This window comes from Xyrauchen texanus, chromosome 5 (genome assembly GCF_025860055.1).
Source record: "Xyrauchen texanus isolate HMW12.3.18 chromosome 5, RBS_HiC_50CHRs, whole genome shotgun sequence".
NCBI classification, from domain to species: domain Eukaryota; kingdom Metazoa; phylum Chordata; class Actinopteri; order Cypriniformes; family Catostomidae; genus Xyrauchen; species Xyrauchen texanus.
In genome coordinates this window covers 7,381,798-7,403,676 of record NC_068280.1, presented here as the reverse complement: position 1 = coordinate 7,403,676, position 21,879 = coordinate 7,381,798, and the positions used below count along the sequence as shown (strand labels likewise).

The following is a 21,879-nucleotide window of genomic DNA, read 5'->3' as shown; positions in this document are numbered from 1 at the left end:
ATGGTATTACTGTGCTTGATTGGCCAGCAAACTCGCCTGACCTGAACTCCATAGAGAATCCATGGGGCATTGCCAAGATAAAGATGAGAGACATGAGACCAAACAATGCAGAAGAGCTGAAGGCCGCTATTGAAGCATCTTGGTCTTCCATAACACCTCAGCAGTGCCACAGGCTGATAGCATCCATGCCACGCCGCATTGAGGCAGTAATTAATGCAAAAGGGGCCCAAACCAAGTACTGAAAACATATGCATGATTATACTTTTCAGAGGGCCGACATTTCTGTATTTAAAATCCTTTTTTTTTAATGATTTCATGTCATATTCTAATTTTCTGAGATTCTGAATTTGGGGTTTTCATAAGCTGTAAGCCATAATCATCAAAATTATATCAAATAAAGGCTTGAAATATCTTACTTTGCTTGTAATGAGTCTATATAATATATTAGTTTCACCTTTTAAGTTGAATTACTGAAATTAATGAACTTTTGCACGATATTCAAATTTATCGAGTTTCACCTGTACATCAATGCTGCACTTTATTAATCTTACACTGGACTGTCATAAATTATATTCTCTCTTAACAACACACTGGCAACTGACTATCAACCGACAACCTGAATGTCAATACAGCACATATAACCTACTGTATATACAGTATATTATATATGCTATTTTTATTGTATACGGCATATTCTATATTGTGAGTATTGAATACTGTACATTGTATATTATTATTTGTATATTGTGTTGTGTGTAATTATGTGTACATTAGTTATGTAAATTGTGTGTGTAATCTGATGTTTATTGTAATTTGTCTCATCACTGTCATGACTGCTATGTTGCTCGGAACTGCACACAAGACTTTCACCCACTGTTGCACTTGTGTATATGGTTGAGTGACAATAAAGGGATTTTATTTGAGATATTAGCATTTGTGATAATGGCCAGCATCATCCAATTACTGCAAACTATGTTAAAATAATATTATACATTATAAATTCTAAATCTAAGTACTGATTATCATTGTCCCATGTCTGCCAAACATGTTGAGGGTTCCAAACATCATCTGCAGACTAAAAACGTAACTTTTTTGTACTGATTTTAGGAGTGGATGCACCTAGCTGCAAAGAGAGCTATAGGGTTGCTTCCTATTGAGTGAATGACTTAACCTTCTGTTGGGCTGTGTGTCTGCACTGGTCTCAGAACAGTTCAAAATGTACTTTATTTTCATATAAATCCTATGAATGCAAAATTCTTCATCTTTTGGAAGAACCCATTGATTCTCAATGGGAAAATGCATAGGAATGCATTTACTAATGAATTGAATCGTATTGTACAGTGATAACAAAATAAAATATAACAACATTTATATTAAAATATGGCAAAATGACCTACAGATGTGTTAGTGTTGAAGGTTGTTCAAAATTACTAACATATTTTTTCAACTTTTGGGGGAATAATGTCTCAAAATCCACATATGTGGACATCGTGTTTATCAGTGCGCTTACGTGCAACAAAATGTATATATTTTTTCAAGCGGCATGTCGAAAGAAACTAGAGATGCTACACTTTACACCAAATCAGGTTTCAATGAAAAATAGGCACTTTTGTTGGCTCTGCACCTATAAAAGCACTTTACAGAAATCAACGTCATGTTGTTGTGTCACGTAACTCGCTGAGGCAGTAGTTTAACCGTTATATGACAGTCTAGAGTCTTGTGAACAGTATTCAGTCAGTTGAAATTCATTTAAATTATTCGTTGCTTATAGCGAAGCCAAAATGCAATGTATACATGAGGACATGGGGTCGCTCAAGGTAAATTATAGCATGCTCTCGAACTGACAGCTCATGGGCTCCAAGTTTGAGCAAAACCTGATGGTCCATTATTTGAGAATGTTTCAAAGAGCATCTTGTTTACTCAAATGGAAGCAACGAATCTGACCTTTTGTACAAAGTACTAAACATTGTTGCAAATGTAACAAATTTGCTTAGATTTGATATGTGATGTAGAAATAATGCATATCTTATATATCTCTTATTCATCTTTGAAATGTTCAAAATCCCAAAACTTTCTGTTTATCTTCAGGGTTACATGAAAATAAATCAAATTTTCAATGTGGTCTCAGAGTTTTGGATTCCACTGTCACCTATTTATTTAACATAGTTGCAGAAGATCTGATACCTTCAGATGACCGCTTTGAAAGTTGTTCGTAATCTTTTGAAGCTAAAAGGGATGACAATCTTAAAAGTGACATTTGCTTGACATTTTTGTGACTGATTTAACACCCGTTCTGGTTATTTGCAAGTAAAGCGGGTGCCATTCTTCAAAGTTGTTCAAATGAGATTGAGGTTTGGGTGGGGACCAATCCTTGAGGGACATGAAAGGGTAATAGCTGCCCGGATCAAATGATACATTTTCATTAGTTGTGTTTATGTTTAACACACAATCACATAGAATGTAGGAGGGAAGAAATGTCAGGAATGAACAGATTAGGAGACGGAGGTGTGGAATTAAGCGAATGGGTGGAGGCATATAAGGGTGATGTTCCTCTGGGGTCGAATGAAGGTAAAAATGTAAAAGTAAGAAACAATGTGAGCTTGAATTCTGTGTTTTGAGTTGAAAGCTGAATTGTGTTAAAACACTTTCTTCTATCATAACTAAATATGCAAAGACTATTATAAGAAATCAATTTGTTGATTTGTATACTGAAGAAGAAAAAAAAAGCTCAACATTTCTCTGTTTGTTTGAGCATCCTGACCAGCAAGACATAGCAACATTGGCTCAACTTGTTTGTCCGAGATTTAAAAATGATTTATTGATGCTAATGGTGCAGAAATTAAACACTTCAAATTTAAATTATACTAAATGTTGGCGTCATATGTGCACATGCCTTCATGGGACGTCTGTCAAAGTGTTTATAACAGAAAATGTAAACGTAGAAACAAAATAATTCTTCCCGTCAGCAGAGCTCACTCCCCAGTGCCTTCTTGAATTTTTTACCAATAGTGACTCCTGACATTTAATTTCCTGATGAAGGTTTGTGCGTGTACATGATAACAGAAGAGATATTAGGAAACTCCTCTGTGAGCGCACACCCTCAAATTCAGACATATTGGCTTTCCAAGCAATACATTTTTTTACACAGAGTCACATTGTTTTTCAGCACCATGTGATGCTTAATGGGTATTGTAACCAGATGGTGCTTTGCTTAATGTATTTGTTAAGCTGTGTGCTCTCTGCACTATTGGCCATTTAGCCATAGTGGGGTGTTTGGCGAATCCAGTTAAGAAGCTTCTAAGATGTGTTAGGCAGTGGGATATGATGAACATACTAAAGTGTGAATCTCATGAAAGCTGTCAACAAATATCTGGGTACTTTGCATCCCCGCACCCCCCTCTTTATAGGAATAACTCTAATGTCAAAGCTAATTCTATAGGCCTTGGTTTTGTAGTATTGAAGAAAACATATAATGCTGGCTGTTATATCTTTTCAACTATGTCCTGAATAACTTTATATTCCCTTTAATCTCTCTTATCTATCTCCTTTCTTTTTCCGCTGCCTTCAGTTTGGATGTATGGCCTTCAGGACAGTCCAACCAAGTCTGAGGCCTCAGGTAGATATACTATGTGTGTGCATGTGCTTTCTCTTTTCCTCTTACAACTCTTCTCTCTTTACCCTATTTTTCCTCTTGCTGCTAGAACAAAATAGCTTGTAATCTCTTGTCTCTGTATACTAACAAATAGCAAAAAAAATCTTCTTTTTTTTTTTTTTCATTATTCTCATGTTTGAATGTTTTTTACTAGTGTGAGTGGTGGTGATGTAGTGGGCTAAAGCACATAACTGTTAATCAGAAGGTCACTGGTTCGATCCCCACAGCCACCACCATTGTGTCCTTGAGCAAGGCACTTAACTCCAGGTTGCTCCGGGGGGATTGTCCCTGTAATAAGTGCACTGTAAGTCGCTTTGGATAAAAGCATCTGCCAAATGCATAAATATAAATGTACTAATTAGGGTTGAAAACACTGTTCTTAGACCAGCAAAACTAGAGATCCTTAAATGTCATGGTGATCTCCGCTGTGTTATAAAATCTTGAGTCAACACTCTTTAAATAGTTTTTAATGGTTCTTTGCTATTTTTGATGTTCTTGGGTGATTAAAAAAAGTTTCAAAAGTGATTATGCATTATAGGTTCTCCAGCTTAGTGCATTGGTTTTTGGGTTCTTGTAAAAACAAATATATATATAATTAGCAAATGTTGCATAGTCCTTTACTATTCACCCATGCGGTATTGTGTATGGATTAGGGGTGTGCAGCGAAGCTTCTGTAATTTCTGTAATCTGATAGAACTGGATGTGGGCGTGGCTTAAACCGGACGTGTCTCAAAACTAATTTTAAAATGCAACTATCTTACATTTATAGTTTTTGTATATAATATATGCCTCAGATAGGCCTATTTAAATATTAATATTATTATTAATAATAATAATCATTATTATTACCATTATTATTATTAATTGTAATTATGATGATTATTATTATTTTATTATTTTATTGATATATTCTTTATTGTTCTCACCAGATGAAGCTGGATATGTAGGCTACATTAACTGTGGAATGTGTTTTCAACTTGGGTTTCGCCAGGTATTTCTGACATTAATATCTATAATATTTCAAGCATACATTTTGCAGAGAAAATGAAATAAAAATGCAAACATTAAAAGAAATAATTAAGCCTACAAACTGGTGAAATCACTGTAAATCTATATCAGATGTTTTTATGATAGGTTACACTCAGGGCTTATTTTGTGTGCTCATATTTTAACATAATGTGGAGGACCTAATTATTTAGTTAAATTTCATGTGCAGAATTTACTAAATGCAGTGGAATAAATGGTAAGAGCAAGCCTCTATACATTTCTAGAAGAGAGAAGCTCATTGGATGATCAGTCTTCTGAATATTTTTTCTATTATTCTAATGAATTCGTTATTCGTTTTGAAAATATTATTCATGCCTTTCCGAATAAGGTATTCGGCTTTGGGCTCAATCCTAGTATGGATATATAAATATACAAACACTGAGAACTTTATTAGGAACACTATGGTCCTAATAAAGTGCCCGATGTAATCTTCTGCTGTTGTAGCCCATCCACCTCAAGGTTCAACGTGTTGTGCATTCTGAGATGCTATTCTGCTCACCACAATTGTACAGAGTGGTTATCTGAGTTATCGTAGCCTTTAAGTCAGCTCGAAACAGTTTGGCCATTCTCCGTTGACCTCTCTCATCAACAAAGCATTTTCATCCGCAGAACTGCCACTTGTTTCTGTCACCATTCTGAGTAAATTCTAGAGACTGTTGTGTGTGAAAATCCAACAATCATGCCATGGTAATCTTGCTCCTGACCCGTTTCTGCATGATTTCATGCATTGCTGCCACACGATTGGCTGATTAGACGATCGCATAAATATGCATAAATAAGTGTACAGGTGTTTCTAATAAAGTGCTCAGTGAGTGTATATTTAGTAGTAAATAGTCATATTAATAATATCTGTAATTGTAAATATGATAACAATAATAGTCTGCCTTAATCTCAGCATTAACACATATTCTTAAAATATGAATGCTGAAATAAATGCTAAAGAAAATAGAATCTAGATTAACTCACTTATTCTCCAACACCTCTCCAACTTGTTGTTGGACTATTAGTCAAGTAGTCGACCATCCTCTCCCATTGCTGTTAAAACATTCTTTATGAAACTTAAAGTTGCATATGGCATCAGGCCTTAAAACCCTTATTAGTTGGTAATTGGTTCTAATTAGAACCTTAGATGTCAAATAACTGGTTTGCGTGTGGCTTATGAAGTTTATGCTGGAAGAGGAAATAGCTAAAGTAGGTGTTGCAAGGTTTGCAAAGTTTACATACAGTGTAAAAACAGAGGACATAGAACATGACATGAGAGCTTGTGATCTCCTCTCAGTCCTCTCCTGGGAAGTTTTACAGACAACGGCCTGTGAATAAACATTTCAGTAAAGAATGTGCTCAGTTTTCAGAAATTTAATGCTGACTCTCACAGAGCTATGGCCCATTTGGAGCATGTTTTCAACATGTTCAGCACACGCACTCTCCATAATTGGTCAATTTAAGGTAAAATGGAGGAAAACATATTGATTCTATAACGCAGGGTTTTCCAACCTTTTTTGTCAGGCAGACACCTTTGATCTAAATTCTATACTTGAATTACCCCCTGATATTTTTTAGTAATGCTTATCAATAAATAAATATGACTCATTTAACAACGTCTCTACATGTTGTTATTTAGATATTTTTTTTTTAAATAATTTTGATGAGTATGCAAGTGTTCTATTTTGATAGTTTTGATTTTATTTGTTTTATTATTGTGGCAGGGCGGAGGGCGGGGCCGGGTCGTGATTCCACACACCTGGCCCCTAATCAGGCTAATCAAGCCTCAGAGAGGGATAAAGGCTGTCTGGAAGCTGCAGTGCGACAGAGAGAGATTTACAGACACCTTTGTGTGTCCCTTTACAATTATGCTATATATTAATAAAACTATATTAAATAAATTATTAAATAAGAATTAAAAATGATTAAATAAGAATTTAATAAATACAATTTAATAAATAAAAACTATAATAAATATATTTATTTAATATAAATATTTAATATTATATTATTTATTTAAAGTACATATTGTTATTTTTTTATTTATTTACATCTAATAATTTAAATGTATAGACATTTTTATTTTACTTGTACTATCATATTATTTCATACAAAATATTATATTTTTTATTTGTATTGTTTTATTGTTAAATAATTTAAAATGTGTAATTTATGTTAAAAAATAATACATTTTTGAAGTATAATGTTTAATATATGTTATAATATATGTAAAATTATATATATGCATAATTTAATTTGACATTGGCATTTCTATAAAAATCTTGCATAACCCCTGCAGTTCATAAAAACCCAAAGGGGTTAGTGAAGCCATGTTGGGGAAACCTTCCTAAAACACATGGTGTTTGCTCCAGTGCTGTGTTGTGATTTCTTTTTTTTTTCTTTCAGCCTGTTTATTATATCAGAATATAATGAAATATTTGCAGCATTGGCACAAACAGTGCTGCATGTCAGAAATCACAGTTCACTTTAGCACAGCTGCAAACATTCGGTTGAGCAATATGTTTTCAAGTCAGCACTTGACGCTGTGAAGCATAAAGCAGCTCCAATTAGTCTGTTCCATCCGTGATGGTGAAAGTGACAAGACTCCTTCTCTCTCCTCTCCCTCAGCATCAACAGTACTAAACATCTTGAGATTTCACAAGAACTTTTAGATATTTCCATTTAGTGTTCCTGTAAGAACACTTGAAACATTTCTCCTTTTGTCCCGTTCTCTAATCCAGAAAACCACACCAAGAGAGTTACCACACAATGTGCTAGTGCTAGCAAATATAGTGAGGAAACTGACCGAATCTGCAGAAATACTCCCTTGAAAAAAGTATATGCAGGAAGTTATGGAATGCATAAGCCAGACACATTTATTGTGGTATACTTAGGATATTTTAGTTTTATATATGTGTGCCTTTTACTTTTGTGGTTCTAATAAAAGGCCAGAATTTGTAAAGAATTTAGAAAGTCCAACCCGCAATATAGAAAAATATTAAAATAAATATTTTGTTTGGCCTATTGGGAGCCTTGAACACTTCCCACCCCCACTGGACTTTCCTTTTGGATGGGCACCAAAAGGATTTGTGTGTCTAGGAATTAAAGTATCTCCCAGCTTAACTGATCTTGTCGACCTGAATCTCAACAATATTCTAAAGAATGTCAGAAATGGTTTTCAAAGGTGGAACAGTTACCTCCTCCAATCTCCTGGTTGGGACATATCAGTTTTTTTTTAATCAAAGATCCTCTGCAAATTCTACCAAATACAATTTCTAATAGGACTTTCCATGATATTGATAAATCATTACAAACTTTATTTGGAGAGGTTAAGAAATATGAATGAAAACTATCTCGCTGCAACTTCCATGTGAAAAGGGAAATAACTGCACAGTTTGAATTTTTATAAAAGACATCCACTTAAGATCCACTGAACAAATGAGACAGAAAGAGAAGAGGATAAAGACCAGTTTAAAATGCTTTCTTCTTGTGTTTCACATAAACACAGCTTCTCTCTCGCTCCTGCTCTGTCTTTACTCGGCACACTCATATGTTTCTATTTAAGGCTTGGAGAGCAGTCTGCCCTGATTGGCATTTTTTCTCCCCCCCATTTCACCCAGATGGGAGGAGAGAGAGAGAGGGAGGCCTATTTTTGCTCAACCGTTGAAGAAAAACTTTCTATTCCTCCACTCCAGAGTCACATCCCCTACAGTAAGCAGCTCTCTCTCTGCCTCTTTTCCCCTCCTAGCATTCTTCCCTCTTTCTTTCCAAAACTCTTCACCGTATTATGGAGACCCGGCGTTGCCACGGCTCCACTGAGCTATCGACTCCATGAAGAAAGTTTACCTTGCTTTTTAATTGTCGTATATTTCCCCCTTCAAATGCGTGTGTACCCCTGGCTACAGCAAGGGAGAAGGTTAATCTAAATGGCCAGTCGTTGTGGACCATGCATGGTCAGCTGGAGTTTGAGTTGCGCTAGGCTGTGTAGTCAATTGGATTCGGAAGTGGATGGCGGCATACAGGGGTCACGGTGGAGGCCGCTGGCAGGGCAGGGTTGTCGGGGGAGGTGCAGGGATGGCGGGACGTTGGCTGACAGCTTGTTTCTTCCCTTCGCCGGCAGGACTGGACAGCAGTGAGCCCATGGTGCTTGAGCAGTATGTGGTGGTGGCCAACTACGAACGCCAGGAGAACTCTGAAATCAGCCTGAAAGCTGGAGAAACGGTAGACGTGATCGAGAAGAGCGAAAGCGGTGAGTTCCTGAGACAAACACACACAAACCAAATGGCTTACCTCGTGGTATTTATTGATGAATGCTTGTTATTACACAAACCACAAACATGCATACTTGCCTACAGACACATAACACACTTGCACAATGATGCCACAGTATCAAGCCTTTATTGAAATCTGTTATCTCTGTATTTATCTTTCTTGAGTACTTTTGAAAGCTCATCTTTCAGAAGTGCTCAACAGAATTATACTTTGTTTTTAAACACTCTTCCTTTTTGATATATCCCTGCTGAAAATACCAGTCTTGTCATCATTTACTTACCTTGTTTTGTTTTGTTATTTAGTTTTTTGCTAGTATGCTAGTGTCCCCAACAGGCTTATCATAATTCACTCACCTTCATGTTGTTCAAACCTGTTTGAATTTCTTCAGAAGTCTTTACTAAATTCTCAGTCTTCTCAGTTACTACTTAATTTCGTTTTTGATTTTTTCCGTTCAATGAAAGTGAAAGGTGACTGAAGGTGTCATTTTGCCTAACTTCTCCTTTTGTGTTACACAGACGAAAGATAGAAAGTCAAATGGGTTTGAAAGAATATGAGGTTAAAGAGTAAGTGATGACAGAATTTTTGGATGAAGTATCCCTTTAACCAGCAATATTTCCTTGGTCAACCAGCTTCATCAGAAATACCAACACCAAACCAGCATTTACAAGCCAGAAAATATATGCTGTTCAAAGGTGATCTTTTAATCAGGGATAACTCCTTCAATCTTTGCCCTTAAAATCCCCTTCTTCTTATAAATCTACTGACACTTGGCTCCACCTGGAGGTGTCATTTGGCCAGTTTTTCTGATGGTTGGATGGTCAGAATCACCTCTAGATCTCTGGGATAGAGGCCAGGTTGATTTGGAATGTCCATGAGGCATGATTCTTATCTGGTTTGAATGATGTGCTAATGGACCAGGGTCACACCTTTAGAGTTAATGCAGAATGTTGAGATTAACAACAACAATTCAAGGGCGAGTTGGAGTGGAGTTTGAGAGCTTTGAGTTTCGTTTTACTGTCCTTTGGTTTTTGTCTTCTCAGATTAAACCTTGATAGTGCTGTAAATGTTCAAACTTTGTGCAAACTTTTCATACTGGTGAAACTATTGGCCATGTACAACTGAGGTAGAACATGTTGACTCTTCTAATGTTCTGAACTTTGTCTCTAGTCATGCTTGCCAAACACTGCAGCCAAATGCTTGAATGTAATGCAAAATGTTTGACCGGTTCTTATCACTGCCAGAAAATTAGCAATGCTAACAGGATCCCAAGAATTTTAGTGAGTATATTTTGTGAGTAATCATGTTATTATTTATTTTAAATCATACTGGAAAAGAGTGGGTGGTTTTAGAAGGTATCACTGTTAGGGAGCTGTAAAGATGAATAATACCAATGATTGCTAGAGTAAGACCATTACATACTCACAGAGAGCTTTACTTGCTGGTTTCAAGCTAAACTCATTTTACAGGTATTTTTCATGGGATACTTTATTCTGAAGTTTGTTGGCTGCCTATCATGTTGTAAACTCAATAAACTCTGGCATACATGTTGGATTAGAGTTGTTTATGGTTTCTTAACTTTGGGGTAGAACTACTGACCAAATGTGTTTTCAGAAAAACTAAATGCAAACTGAATATTTAACCATGATTTACTGAAAAAGTTGGTTGTTATGGCACTCTTAAATACTCTCTTAAATACTAAATAATTACCCTTTGCTATAAATTGCATTCAGGTGATTTTAAGGTTTAATGTTTAACCATAATATGACAGAGTAAATAGGTAAAAAAAAAAAAATGCTGTATATATCTTGAGAGCTATTTTAAGGCTAGGGTAAAAAATATAACCCATTTTTTACAAATAATTAGAGTAAATGTTCTAGCCTTTTCCATTGAGTCAGCATTCAAAACTTTGAATACATTATGACATCATGGCGGAATGATGGCAGCTATGCCAAACAGTCTATTTTACATTATAATTTTTTTTTTTAGTCACCAATTTACTCTATGCCTTTCGTTGTGCTGTAGATTTTAGTTTTTTGTCCACATAATGTATAGGCTTTCAGGTAAATCTGTTACCATGACCTTTAGTCTTGGTTTTGCTTCTATTATTTGCAGAAGTAATATTAATTAAATATTGAAAGAGACTCCAGGCTTCAGGAGCCTTGCTCAGGATGTGGTTGTGCCAGAAAGCCTTGGCTTTCTCAGCCACATCTAAATTCCAGCTGTTTTACAGTACAGTGCAGGCAAAGCATGACAGCTTAACTTGCATTTGGAGCTGATGGGTTGGGAAGAAACAAACCAGGCATGGCCTGCATTTGAGTCACATGATCAATGAGCTTGAGAAAAAGTGTTAGAATTACAGAAAAGGAGGGAATCTATGACCAAACATTTAAAACAGCCGCAGACAGCTAGGCAAACTCCTTGATTGAACTCCCTGTCCTCCATTGACTCGTAATTCCTCAAATGTCATAAGCACTTACTGAAATTGAAGATGCTGCAGTAGTCCATTGTGACACCAACCCATCCAAAACTCTCCAAACTCTGATCACTACAGCAGACTGACTCCAACACTCATTATTCAAATTTTTCTAACTAAGTACTAAACGACTACCCTTGTCAGAAGTCAGTGTGACTGGCTTATTTTATTAGACTTGGTTATCATTCAAGCCAGCATTTTAATAGGCCTGATATTGCATTTATAATAAGCAACTGGCAGAAGTCGGGCAGCTCTGGCTTTTCTCTGGGTCACGGAGAGGGAAGGACGGAAAAATCCCCCTTGTCCTGAGTTAATAAGTGAATGGATCTTCCAGGGTCTCAGATTTTTCCAGCGCGTTACTGTATCACGCACCCCATAGCAATACCAGGAGAAACCATCCTGTAAAATATAGTCAGTTAATCAAATTCAAACAAATCAAGGTTTAAAGTTCAGTGTGTGGTTACCATGGTTACTTCAGTCTACAACATTAAAGTTAAACAGTTAAAATGTGGTATTTTTAGTAACACGATAGTAACCACAAAATTACGTTTTTATTACTATAGTTTTTGTTTTCCTGTATTATCACTATGGTTTCACTTCGAATATCATGGTTTAAATATAGTTACTGTAGTAAAACTTTGGTAAATTGTGTCTTCTGTCTTTATATTTATGCATGTATTTTGCTGCAAGTATATTCTAAAACCTCCCGAACCCAAGTTTTTTTTGATTGGATAAAATAACACAAGGTATAATGGTATAATTACATGTGAAAAAATTTACATTAAATGTGCACTCAGTAATTATTTCCTCATTAAAATAGTTTAACTCCTAAAGACATGAATTGTTATTTTGCAATATATGTAAGAGATCATGAACACTCACATTAAAACAAAGAGCCCAGTCATTTTAGTAACCTTATAAAAGCTGTTTTATTCTACATGGAGAGGGTCCGCACATGCGGCTACCAAGTTAGAGTCACATTACCAGCCAAATACTACTCGCTTAATCTCAATAACCATCCTGTTATTTGACACTTTCACTTATTGATTAAAATAATCATGGCTGACAGTGAAAATGACATTTCTACAATGGCATCTGAAACTGAAAACTATGGATTTTAAATTATGCCGCATCCAAGCCGCTAGGTGTCAGTGTAAGTCCAAGATGACACAAAGACAAAAGTTACTGAGTGCACATTTAAGTAAAACAGGTGTAGCATAAAATGTGTTGCATATCATTAAAAATAATATTAAAGAAGACAGCTTCATGGTCTTTTTTTTTTAAAAATTAAATTATTGCATATTTGTATTGAATCCATGGTTTCTTGTGCATGGTGAGATAAAGAGCACCTCTACAGGAATACAATTTTATCCATGCAATACAAATAGCAGTGAGGTTCGGGAATTCATTTTTCTACACTCATAGTAAAGAATTGCATTGTAAAGAGTCATTTTTATGTGAAATTTTATACGAGCTTAGTCCAAACGAATTACCGAACCTCACTGCTATTATTAAAGCCAGGATAAAATAACATGGGCCTACATATATGAAATAATGTACATTAAGACAGAACATCAGGTATATTATATAAAATTAGGTTTCAGCACCTTACCTCAATATTCTAAAAAAGAAAGAATGTGTTAACAGTTTGAACAAAAATCAGACTGCTCTCGATGATTTGTTGGACCCGGTATGAATGGTACCAGTGGACTCCATATATCCTACTCAAAAGTTCATTCAGAACGAACATTTGCACCAAAAATTCGGTTTCGGTGTGAATAGGTGTTAAGACATCCACTTTATTGGCACAGACATTTGAAGGTAACTCTATTGCGCCCTTGAGAATTGAGGGTAGTTACAGCCTACTAAGCATGGTCAACCAGAGCAACATTGGCAATACATTGGCCAAGTGCTCTGATCTGCATAGGCATACTTGCTTAAATAGGTTTCTGGCCTTAATGGGTTATTAATTTGCTATTTATGCAGTTTTGCTCAAGAAATTTCCATTTAGGATTCCATTGAGAAGCAAAACATAGATCTTTTGGCTTTCTCACAAGACCACTACACTTTCAGAACAATGCTCTACTATAAAAATTGCTCTGTGCCACCAATATTGTGAGGTTCCCTCCCATCCTCTTGCCTCTCTCTCCCCTGGGTCCTTTCATTCAGCCGGTAACATCCGCTTACTGAAACAGAATCAACAGAGGGCTGCTCCTGGTCTCGGGTAGGCTGAATTTATCTTGGCCTATCTCCCACTGGAGATCCGGTCCATGGAGAGCCTCGCTGAACCTGGACCAAAGAGTTCAAACTCTCATTTGCATGTAGCTCTGAGTATTCCTGAAAAGATCTTTATAAGTCTGGTGCCGTACTGTACTTATTTTTATTAACGCTCTCTTTTAAATTGCACTCAGTGATTGGTAGACAGGAAACTGCTATTTGTTAGCTAAGACAGACAACAATATATATATATATATATATATATATATATACTGTGTGTGTGTATATATATATATATATATATATATATATATATATATATATATATATATATATAAGATATTTGGTATGCTAAATTTAGAAGGGAATTTAGGGTCTCGAAATATGTGAGCTATGAACTACATTAAACTGTCCTTATTAGATAATTAAATGTATAGCGGAATTAGTCGCGTTCGACAACCATTATAAATTAGATAAATGACAAATAACTATATTATTTGTCTTAATAGATTCTCCACCTTTGAAATCGTAATACAACGTCTAGTTGTATCAGCTCACAATTTCTACTGTAAGGAATTAGCTTTAATGAGTGAATTATGATTAATTCACTTATTGGAGTGATATTATTCACTTATTGAAAATAATATAACACATATTTAGGTACTTCTTTTAGAAACAGTTATGAGATTATTTATCAAAATATACCACAGTCACGTCGTCTTTGAACACAGACAAACTTTAATACTATTCTAAACATAAATCTAATCTAACACATATATACATAATACAGGTTGGTGAAAAGAGTGACAGAATGTGAAATAAATGATCAATACAGTGAAAATGAACTTTATGGAGTCTGTTGACAATACCTTAATAACCTTTTATCCTTCTTTGAGTCTACATTGATTTGCTATCGGATTACCAAAATTATTTGATTAATACACCAGCATTTTGAGCACAATATTGGAGATGTACTTGCGTTCTTTGTGTTGCTTGATTTTTGGCGCTTTGTCGAAAGTTCGTTCCGTTTTTAACCTCTGTAGGATCGAAGTGTTATTGTCTGTATGAATTATGGAGTTAGCTTTGGAGCGAGGCCGTAGAGAGTGATGAGCTTTCTCAGAACGTTGAGTCCCGAGCTTCCTTGGGCCTCACATGGCATGGACCTGACAGTCAGCGGAGCGACCAGACGAAGCACATGCAAGCAGAAGAGAGGAGAGCTGAAGAAGGAGAGAAAAGAAGCAAGAGAGTTGTTCTTCCTGTTTGGAAATATTTGAAATATTTGACTGAAATTGGCCGCATCCCCAAAGGTGTCCTGCGCCAATCAGAAGTGACTTCTCAGAGTCACATGGCCAACTGGGCTGTCTTTTCTGACAGTTGATTTATGGTCCTTTGTTCCAGAGTCTTAAAAATTTCCCGCTCAAAAATAGTGCATATTTAATCATGAGGTTTTATATCTTGAGAATCATACAAGAGACATGCTAATCGTTGTCGTCAGCTTTCTCTGTATACACCAGTGAACACTTACATACTAAACATGACATTTTTTTCATGGATGTTATACGTGTAGGTAACAAAACATGAAAAGCCCTGGTTACAAAATAATACTGGTTAATTCATGGGTTATACAACATGGATGAAACATTACACACATTTTAAAGAGGTATATCAGGCTATAATCATTAATTTGTCAGTTATACAAGTTACCACATTTCAAAGCAATTGTATGAACTGTGGATTTAAATGGTAAATGGTCTGCACTTATATAGAGGAGCCGGAAATGGTCCGGCCACAACGGTGGCTCGGCTCAGCGACATGGCGGGGAGGACACAACGTCTCGTTCCCTCCATCGGGGAACGGAGGTTACATACATAACCTAGATATTCCCCTTCTGTCACTCTCTCCACATTGTGTCTGAGAAGCGACACTAGGGGTCCCACTTAAATCATGCCATGTGCTGAGCCGTGTACTTGAACTGCTGATACAGAAGCGGGCAGGTAATCTTACGTGCAAACGCGACCAGCTGTATCAGGCTGCACGTACCCTTCCCCAATGCCCCATTAAAGTCATCAGAATCCTTCTGGTTACCCTAGTGAGGAGAACAAGGTGATGCTTGCCAACCTGGGAACGGGCCAAGCCTGGCTGGGCCTCTTTTCTCTCTATGTTTCTCGCATAGAGCCTATAGAGACTGACTGGGGGTGAAGCCTCCACTCTCCACTGGGCAAGCGTTGTCATGACAGCGCGTCCGCTATCACATTGAGGTTGCCGGGGATGTGAGTGGCATGCAGCGATTTGATTCACTGCTGGCTCCAAAGGAGGAGACGACGGGCAAGTTGTGACATGTGGTGGGAGCGTACTCTGCCGTGGCAATTTATGTATGCCACCATTGCGGTGCTGTCTGACCTGACCAGGACATGTTTGTCCCGAGTTAAGGGGAGAAACTTCCTCAGGGCAAAGAAAAGAGTCAGCAACTCTAGGCAGTTGATGTGCCAGCGCAGCGCGGCCCCTTTCCAACGGCCCGTGGCTGCGTGCCCGTTGCACACTGCGCCCCAACCCGATCTGGAGGTGTCGGTCGTGACCAGGACTCGTCGGGACACCTGCTGCAAGGGTACGGCTTCCCGCAGAAATCAGAGGTCTGTCCAGGGTTTGAGGGTTTGGCGGCAGGCGGTGGTGATCATCACACGGTGTTTTGAGGTTGAGGGTGGTGCTGTTGCCATACCAGACGGTGATGCATCCAGTCCGGATGCTCTCTACAGTGCTGGTTTAGAACCGTGTGAGGATGTGGAGTTTCATTCCAAACTTCCTCAGCAATCTCAGGAAGAAGAGGTGCAGTGTTGAGGGTCAGTGATGAGGAGATGTTACTGCCCATTCTAACCACCTGGCATCTACCTGACAGGGAGTCCAGGATCCAGCTGCACAGGGAGCTGTTTAAGCCCAGAGCCCGGAGTTTCTCATCAAGCTTGTAGGGCACTATGGTGTTGAATGCTGAGCAATAGTCTACAAACAGCATTCTCACAAATGTGTTAATTTTTCTAGGTGGGAAAGAGCAGTGTGTAGTGTAAGTGCAATGGCATCATCAGTAGGGCGTTGTTGTGGAATGCAGACCAGAACGATTTTGGATTGCTTTGTTACAGGCACAATGGTGGATGTTTTAAAGCATGTGGGGACCACAGACAAGGAGAGGGAAAGCTTGAAAATGTCATGTTGAAAACGTAAAAACACCAGCTAGTTGGTTCTCACACTCTCTGATGATGCGGCCCGGAATGCCATCTAGACCTGCGGCTTTACGAATATTCACCCGTCAGAAGGAACGGGTTACATTCACTACAGAGACAGAGAGTGAACTAACCTCTGTAGCTTTGGTCGCGAGAGCTCTCTCCACAATTGTGGCGTTATTTCCCTCGAAATGAGCATAAAAAGTATTTCGCTCATCCGGGAAAGAGGCAGCGGTGTTCACGGCGAAGTCCATGATGATATTAATTCCCTGCCACATGATTCTGGAGTCGGTGGTGTTGAACTGTCCTTCAATTTTGTCCCTGTACTGGCGTTTGGCTGGTCTTATAGTTTTGTGGAGGGCATAACTGGCTTGTTTATGCTCCTCCGCATTCCCGGAATTAAAAGCGGAGGTGCACGCATTAAGTGCCGCATGATAATATAAAAATAATATTTATATGAGTGAATTGTTGCATGGCACTGGAACTATTTTGTACTCATCTTGACATGCAGAAATGAAAAAAAAAAAAAAAAAAACACCAGAAGTCAGACAGCGCTCATCCTTTCAGTGATAGCATTCATATTAAGAGAGAGCAGTGCTTTCCTGAGGTAATGGCAGAAAAACAGCATCTGGAGTTATTCACACTAAGTAAGACAAACTTAGATGTGACATGTATTATTATGGGATTGTTTTACAATTGTTACAGGCTTATTTAAATTCTAATATTCCACTGCACGTTATGGTTCGACTCACCTCAACTCTACTCTTTACTTTTCAGAGCTTGCATTTCCACTGCAGTTTAGTGCCATCTCATTATAGGCTGATCGTCATAGTTGCGCCGCCACTACTGCCGTGACATCATCTTAAACATGACACAAACTGACCAAAACAATAATACAACCGCTAGCTGTTAGCTACTAGCTCATTGTGCTGCATAAAGTAGTTGTTGCATGGTGATTTTTCACAAGTTAAATTGGCCTGGTTGTTTTAGAAGCAAGCTTCCAGTTGTTGGTCAACTAAATAAAGTGAAGCTTTCAAGCAGAGTATTGAGTTAACATAACAAAACATACCATCCTCCGTCATGGATTAACGCCAGTCCAGGGCACTCTCCCTCTCATTGCTCGCCGGTTTAGATGGTGTCCATTTGGTCGAACAACTTCCACTTTTCCTTGATGGTTCTGTAGTCACCTTTAAGTGTGTTTAACGTTTCCCTACACTGTTGGTAGGTTTGGTGGTAGCTGTGTGCGGCCAACAGCCGATACACTTCCTGAGAGACTTTTTTGTTTCGCTGATTGCTAATGAGTGGACCATCTGTACCTCCTTTATTGAACATTGCGTAGTTTTGCGCACAGCAATTTCTTTTTTCACAATTCGAAAGTCACGTAAACAAATTATACTGGTATTGCTGTTATACTGTTATAACTTTAAAACTAGCGGGTTGATGTCGTTTGTCGGAAATCCAGTGACGCTGATAGTGACTATTCTCCCTGACCAATCATTGATCTGCAGGATTTTATGTCACATTTATTATTCGCTCTGCTCGCTTGGAACCTCGACCGAGGTGGTACTAAAAAAAGTATCAGGTACCAGGTACTATCCACAGTGGAAAACTCCCAAAAAGTGAGCAGAGTCTAGTGGAGTCGAGTTGGACCGTGCAGTGGAAAAGCCCCATAAAAGTACTTGGTATCAGATCGAAAAGAAAATAAGTGGTATCACCCATCCCTACTAACAGCCCCAGTAGAGGACATCCAATGACTCCAACAAGGATCACAACTAACTCACCCATGGTAACTAAAAATAAACCTTTGTCATAATGTGAAACAACATTATTAGATTAAACGGTACTTAATATAATTAGTTAAATGATATTTAAAATTTTGTTTGGACCTTATATAAATTTCAGTTAGCAGGTTATGATTTGCTAAACCTACCTGAGAGCAGATAAGCCTCAGGATAGACTAAACAACTTGGCACCCTCTCGTTACAGAGATCTTATGGTGACTGCCAATGCAAGAACTTGTAAATTATAAATGTATAAATAATGTATTTTTTTTATGCATTTTATTAATCAATTTATGGCTTGATTCAAATAATGTTTGTGTTTGGAAAAAAAAGTTAATTGCTAATAATATAGCACAGTTAAATATGCATCTAAAACCATTTATATATAACTCTCACCACAAACCCAAATTATTTAGGGGGTCGTAAAATTGTTCTTTGCCCAGGGACCAACATTTGGTGCAACACCATGCTACTAAATTATACTTGCACTCTAATTCCAGGTTTCATTTGTGTTTTACGAAATCTCAATTAGACATACCAGAAATCATCCCAAAGGACCATTTCCATCTTGGGCTTGTTCTATAGAACAATGCATTTCCCAGAAGATGATCATATTAATTTAAAACAAAGTTCAAGTGTCAAACCAAGCAAACCATAATGGTGACTTTTATGAATGAAACAACATAATGACATCAGCAACACTAAATAGAGCCAAACCTCTATTCATTCTCAGTAAATAGCTTTTGCACACATGAAAAACAACATATTATATTGTCTAATTACATATTTTATTTGCAGTTGATGTACTGTATATCTAAGACTGTGTGACAGTAAGGCAAATTAAAATGTTGTGGTGTCTGCTGGTTTGTTCTCTTGTTTTCTTGTTCTTGTTGCCACTCTTTCCTTCAGTAGACTCATTAGGTGTCATCACTAATGACCAACCATCACCCAGAGAGTGTACCACTACCTACATTATTTAATTAATTGTTTGGCCAAATCAACATTGAACACTTCCAAATGTAGATTCAGCAGTGCTCAGTGTTAGTTTTTAACACCATTAGGTGGGACCGAAATGAACACTAAGGAGTGTATATTTAACACTTGGGTTTTTGCTGTGTACTCTCAATGTAGAATGTCTCTTTAATATCAGTGAAGCTTGTCGAGCTCTGGGCTTTAGTTCAAATACCCTGGATGAACCCTGGTTTGATTCCCATCTCAGCTGGTTTTAACGTTGTGCTTATGTTGAGCCGGAGCACTTTGCATTGTGATTGGTGTCTGGCTTTAGGGCTTGGCCTCGATCATTGCTTCTAGCAGCTATATTTTAATAATTGTTGTCGTTCATGCATTTGTTTGTTCATTCTTTCTTTCGTTGCTTCTTTATTTAATTTATTTATTAAATACAACTTTTTTTTTGTCATTTATTTAGTTTCTGCTTTATTTAATTATTTTTGTTGTTCATTTGTTAGTATGTTCTTTCTTTTTGTGCCTTATTTTGTTCTTTGTCTTTTGATTGTTTGTTGGTTTCTCTGTTCTTTCGCTCTTTCATTTTTTTGTTTGTTCATTTTTTATCTTTCGTTCTCACACACACACACACACACACACACACACACACACACGTGTGGGCAGGTTTAAGTGTTTTACGAGGACTTTGTTTTTGGTTACAAACTGGTAATTACAAGGGTATTATGCTTTAAATGTGTTTATGAGGGCATTTCTAGTGTCCCCATAATTGAAATACCTTAAAAACATATTAAACGATGTTTTATTAAAAATGTAAAAATGCAGAATGTTTTTTTGTGAGGGTTAGGTTTAGAGGATGTGTTAGGTTTAGGGGATAGAATCTATATTTTGTACAGTATAAAATCTATGGAAAGTCCTCATAATGATAGGTAGACCAACGTGTGAGCTACTGCATAACCATGTGTATCAGAATGAACTGGCGATGAAATTCATTCTGACATTTCTGCATTTTTCAGAAGCCGACAAGCACTTAAAGAGTCAACATTAATTAACCTGTTTTTGTTCTCAAGTTCAGCCCCATCTTTCTCAAAAACGCCTAGATTTTGTACTTTGAAGATCGAGCCCACCTATAATCTCAGCAGCAATTCTTCTGTTTTCTGGTTTGAAAAAGACAATCGTAACGTCCTCCATAAACTGCTGAGGAATTCAGAAGAGTACATCATGTTAACATCAATCATGCATTCATGCATTGTTAATCCTAACTACCTGCCATATCACTGGTTTAATTGGTGTTCCAAGCTTTGACATTAAATAAGAGTTTAGCTTTGAAAATCTGGGGAGTACAGTATAACTTAAACCTTCACATCATTCCAGCTGAACTTGGATGAGAGGAGCTGGAGTCAGTTAACATTGAACTCTTTTGGCTGTTTATATTGATTATTGGTGTATTGGAGGTCCAGTATCTGAAATCTCTAAACAAAAGCTGTGATATTGTCTTTAATCCTTAAAGGTGAATTGTGTAATTTCTGCTTTCAAACAGGTTTTTTGAACAGTCTTCACATTTTCCATTGGTCAGAAAACAGGTTGCCCCACCTAAAACGAAAGGGCTACTAGGTCTGGCTTGTTGAAATGTTTAAACAGAGCAATGATTTCGATTGCACCACAGAGCCGCAGTGTTTACACTTTTTGGGGAAATTAACCACCTTGTTTGTAGTTGACTCTGCATATAAAGGTATGATAGGAGAAATTAAAATATTGAAAATATTACACACCTTTACCATTTTTCTGAAAGGCTGTGATAAAACAAACATACACCTAAAACATCCACAAACACAACCTACACCAAGCGATGGGAATGAAAAGCATCTTTGTGATGGCTAAACTGCAAGCAACCCTTGCCATTTTGCATTTTGATTGAATTGACCCTCTGTGCTCGCCATAGACGGTTCCCGGTGGGCACAAACAAGGAGACAGTATCTGATTCAAAGAGGGGCAGTCAGGCAGGGTGGCCACAGCCATCTCTCAGCTCACACACTTGCATACACACATGAGTAATATCGGGGTGTTATAGGTATTGGGGTTTCCAGCTGGACTTAAGTTAATGTGATGGCTTCTGTACAGGAGCTGCTCTATTCTGTTGGCTCATTGACTCAAATGCAGCACTGGTTTGTTTCTTTTTTTTCTTCTGTGAACACAAAACTAAATGCTAGGCAGTGCATTAGTATCAGTCACCATTCACATTTACATTTATGCATTTGGCAGATGCTTTAAATCCAAAGCGAC

At 37.4% G+C, this 21,879-nt stretch overlaps 1 protein-coding gene across 3 annotated transcripts in view; it reads left to right on the top strand.

The window, feature by feature from the left end:
* Nucleotides 1–21,879, top strand: part of LOC127643822 (SH3 and PX domain-containing protein 2A) — a 129,838-nt gene that overhangs the window by 87,133 nt on the left and 20,826 nt on the right. For 2 of the 3 annotated variants that reach the window (XM_052126722.1, XM_052126720.1), the window contains exon 7: nt 8,802–8,930. In XM_052126722.1, the coding sequence (XP_051982682.1) occupies nt 8,802–8,930 (129 nt within the window). Of the gene's footprint in view, nt 1–3,568; nt 3,617–8,801; nt 8,931–21,879 lie in introns of all 3 variants that reach the window. The other variant, XM_052126723.1, reaches the window with a different exon arrangement.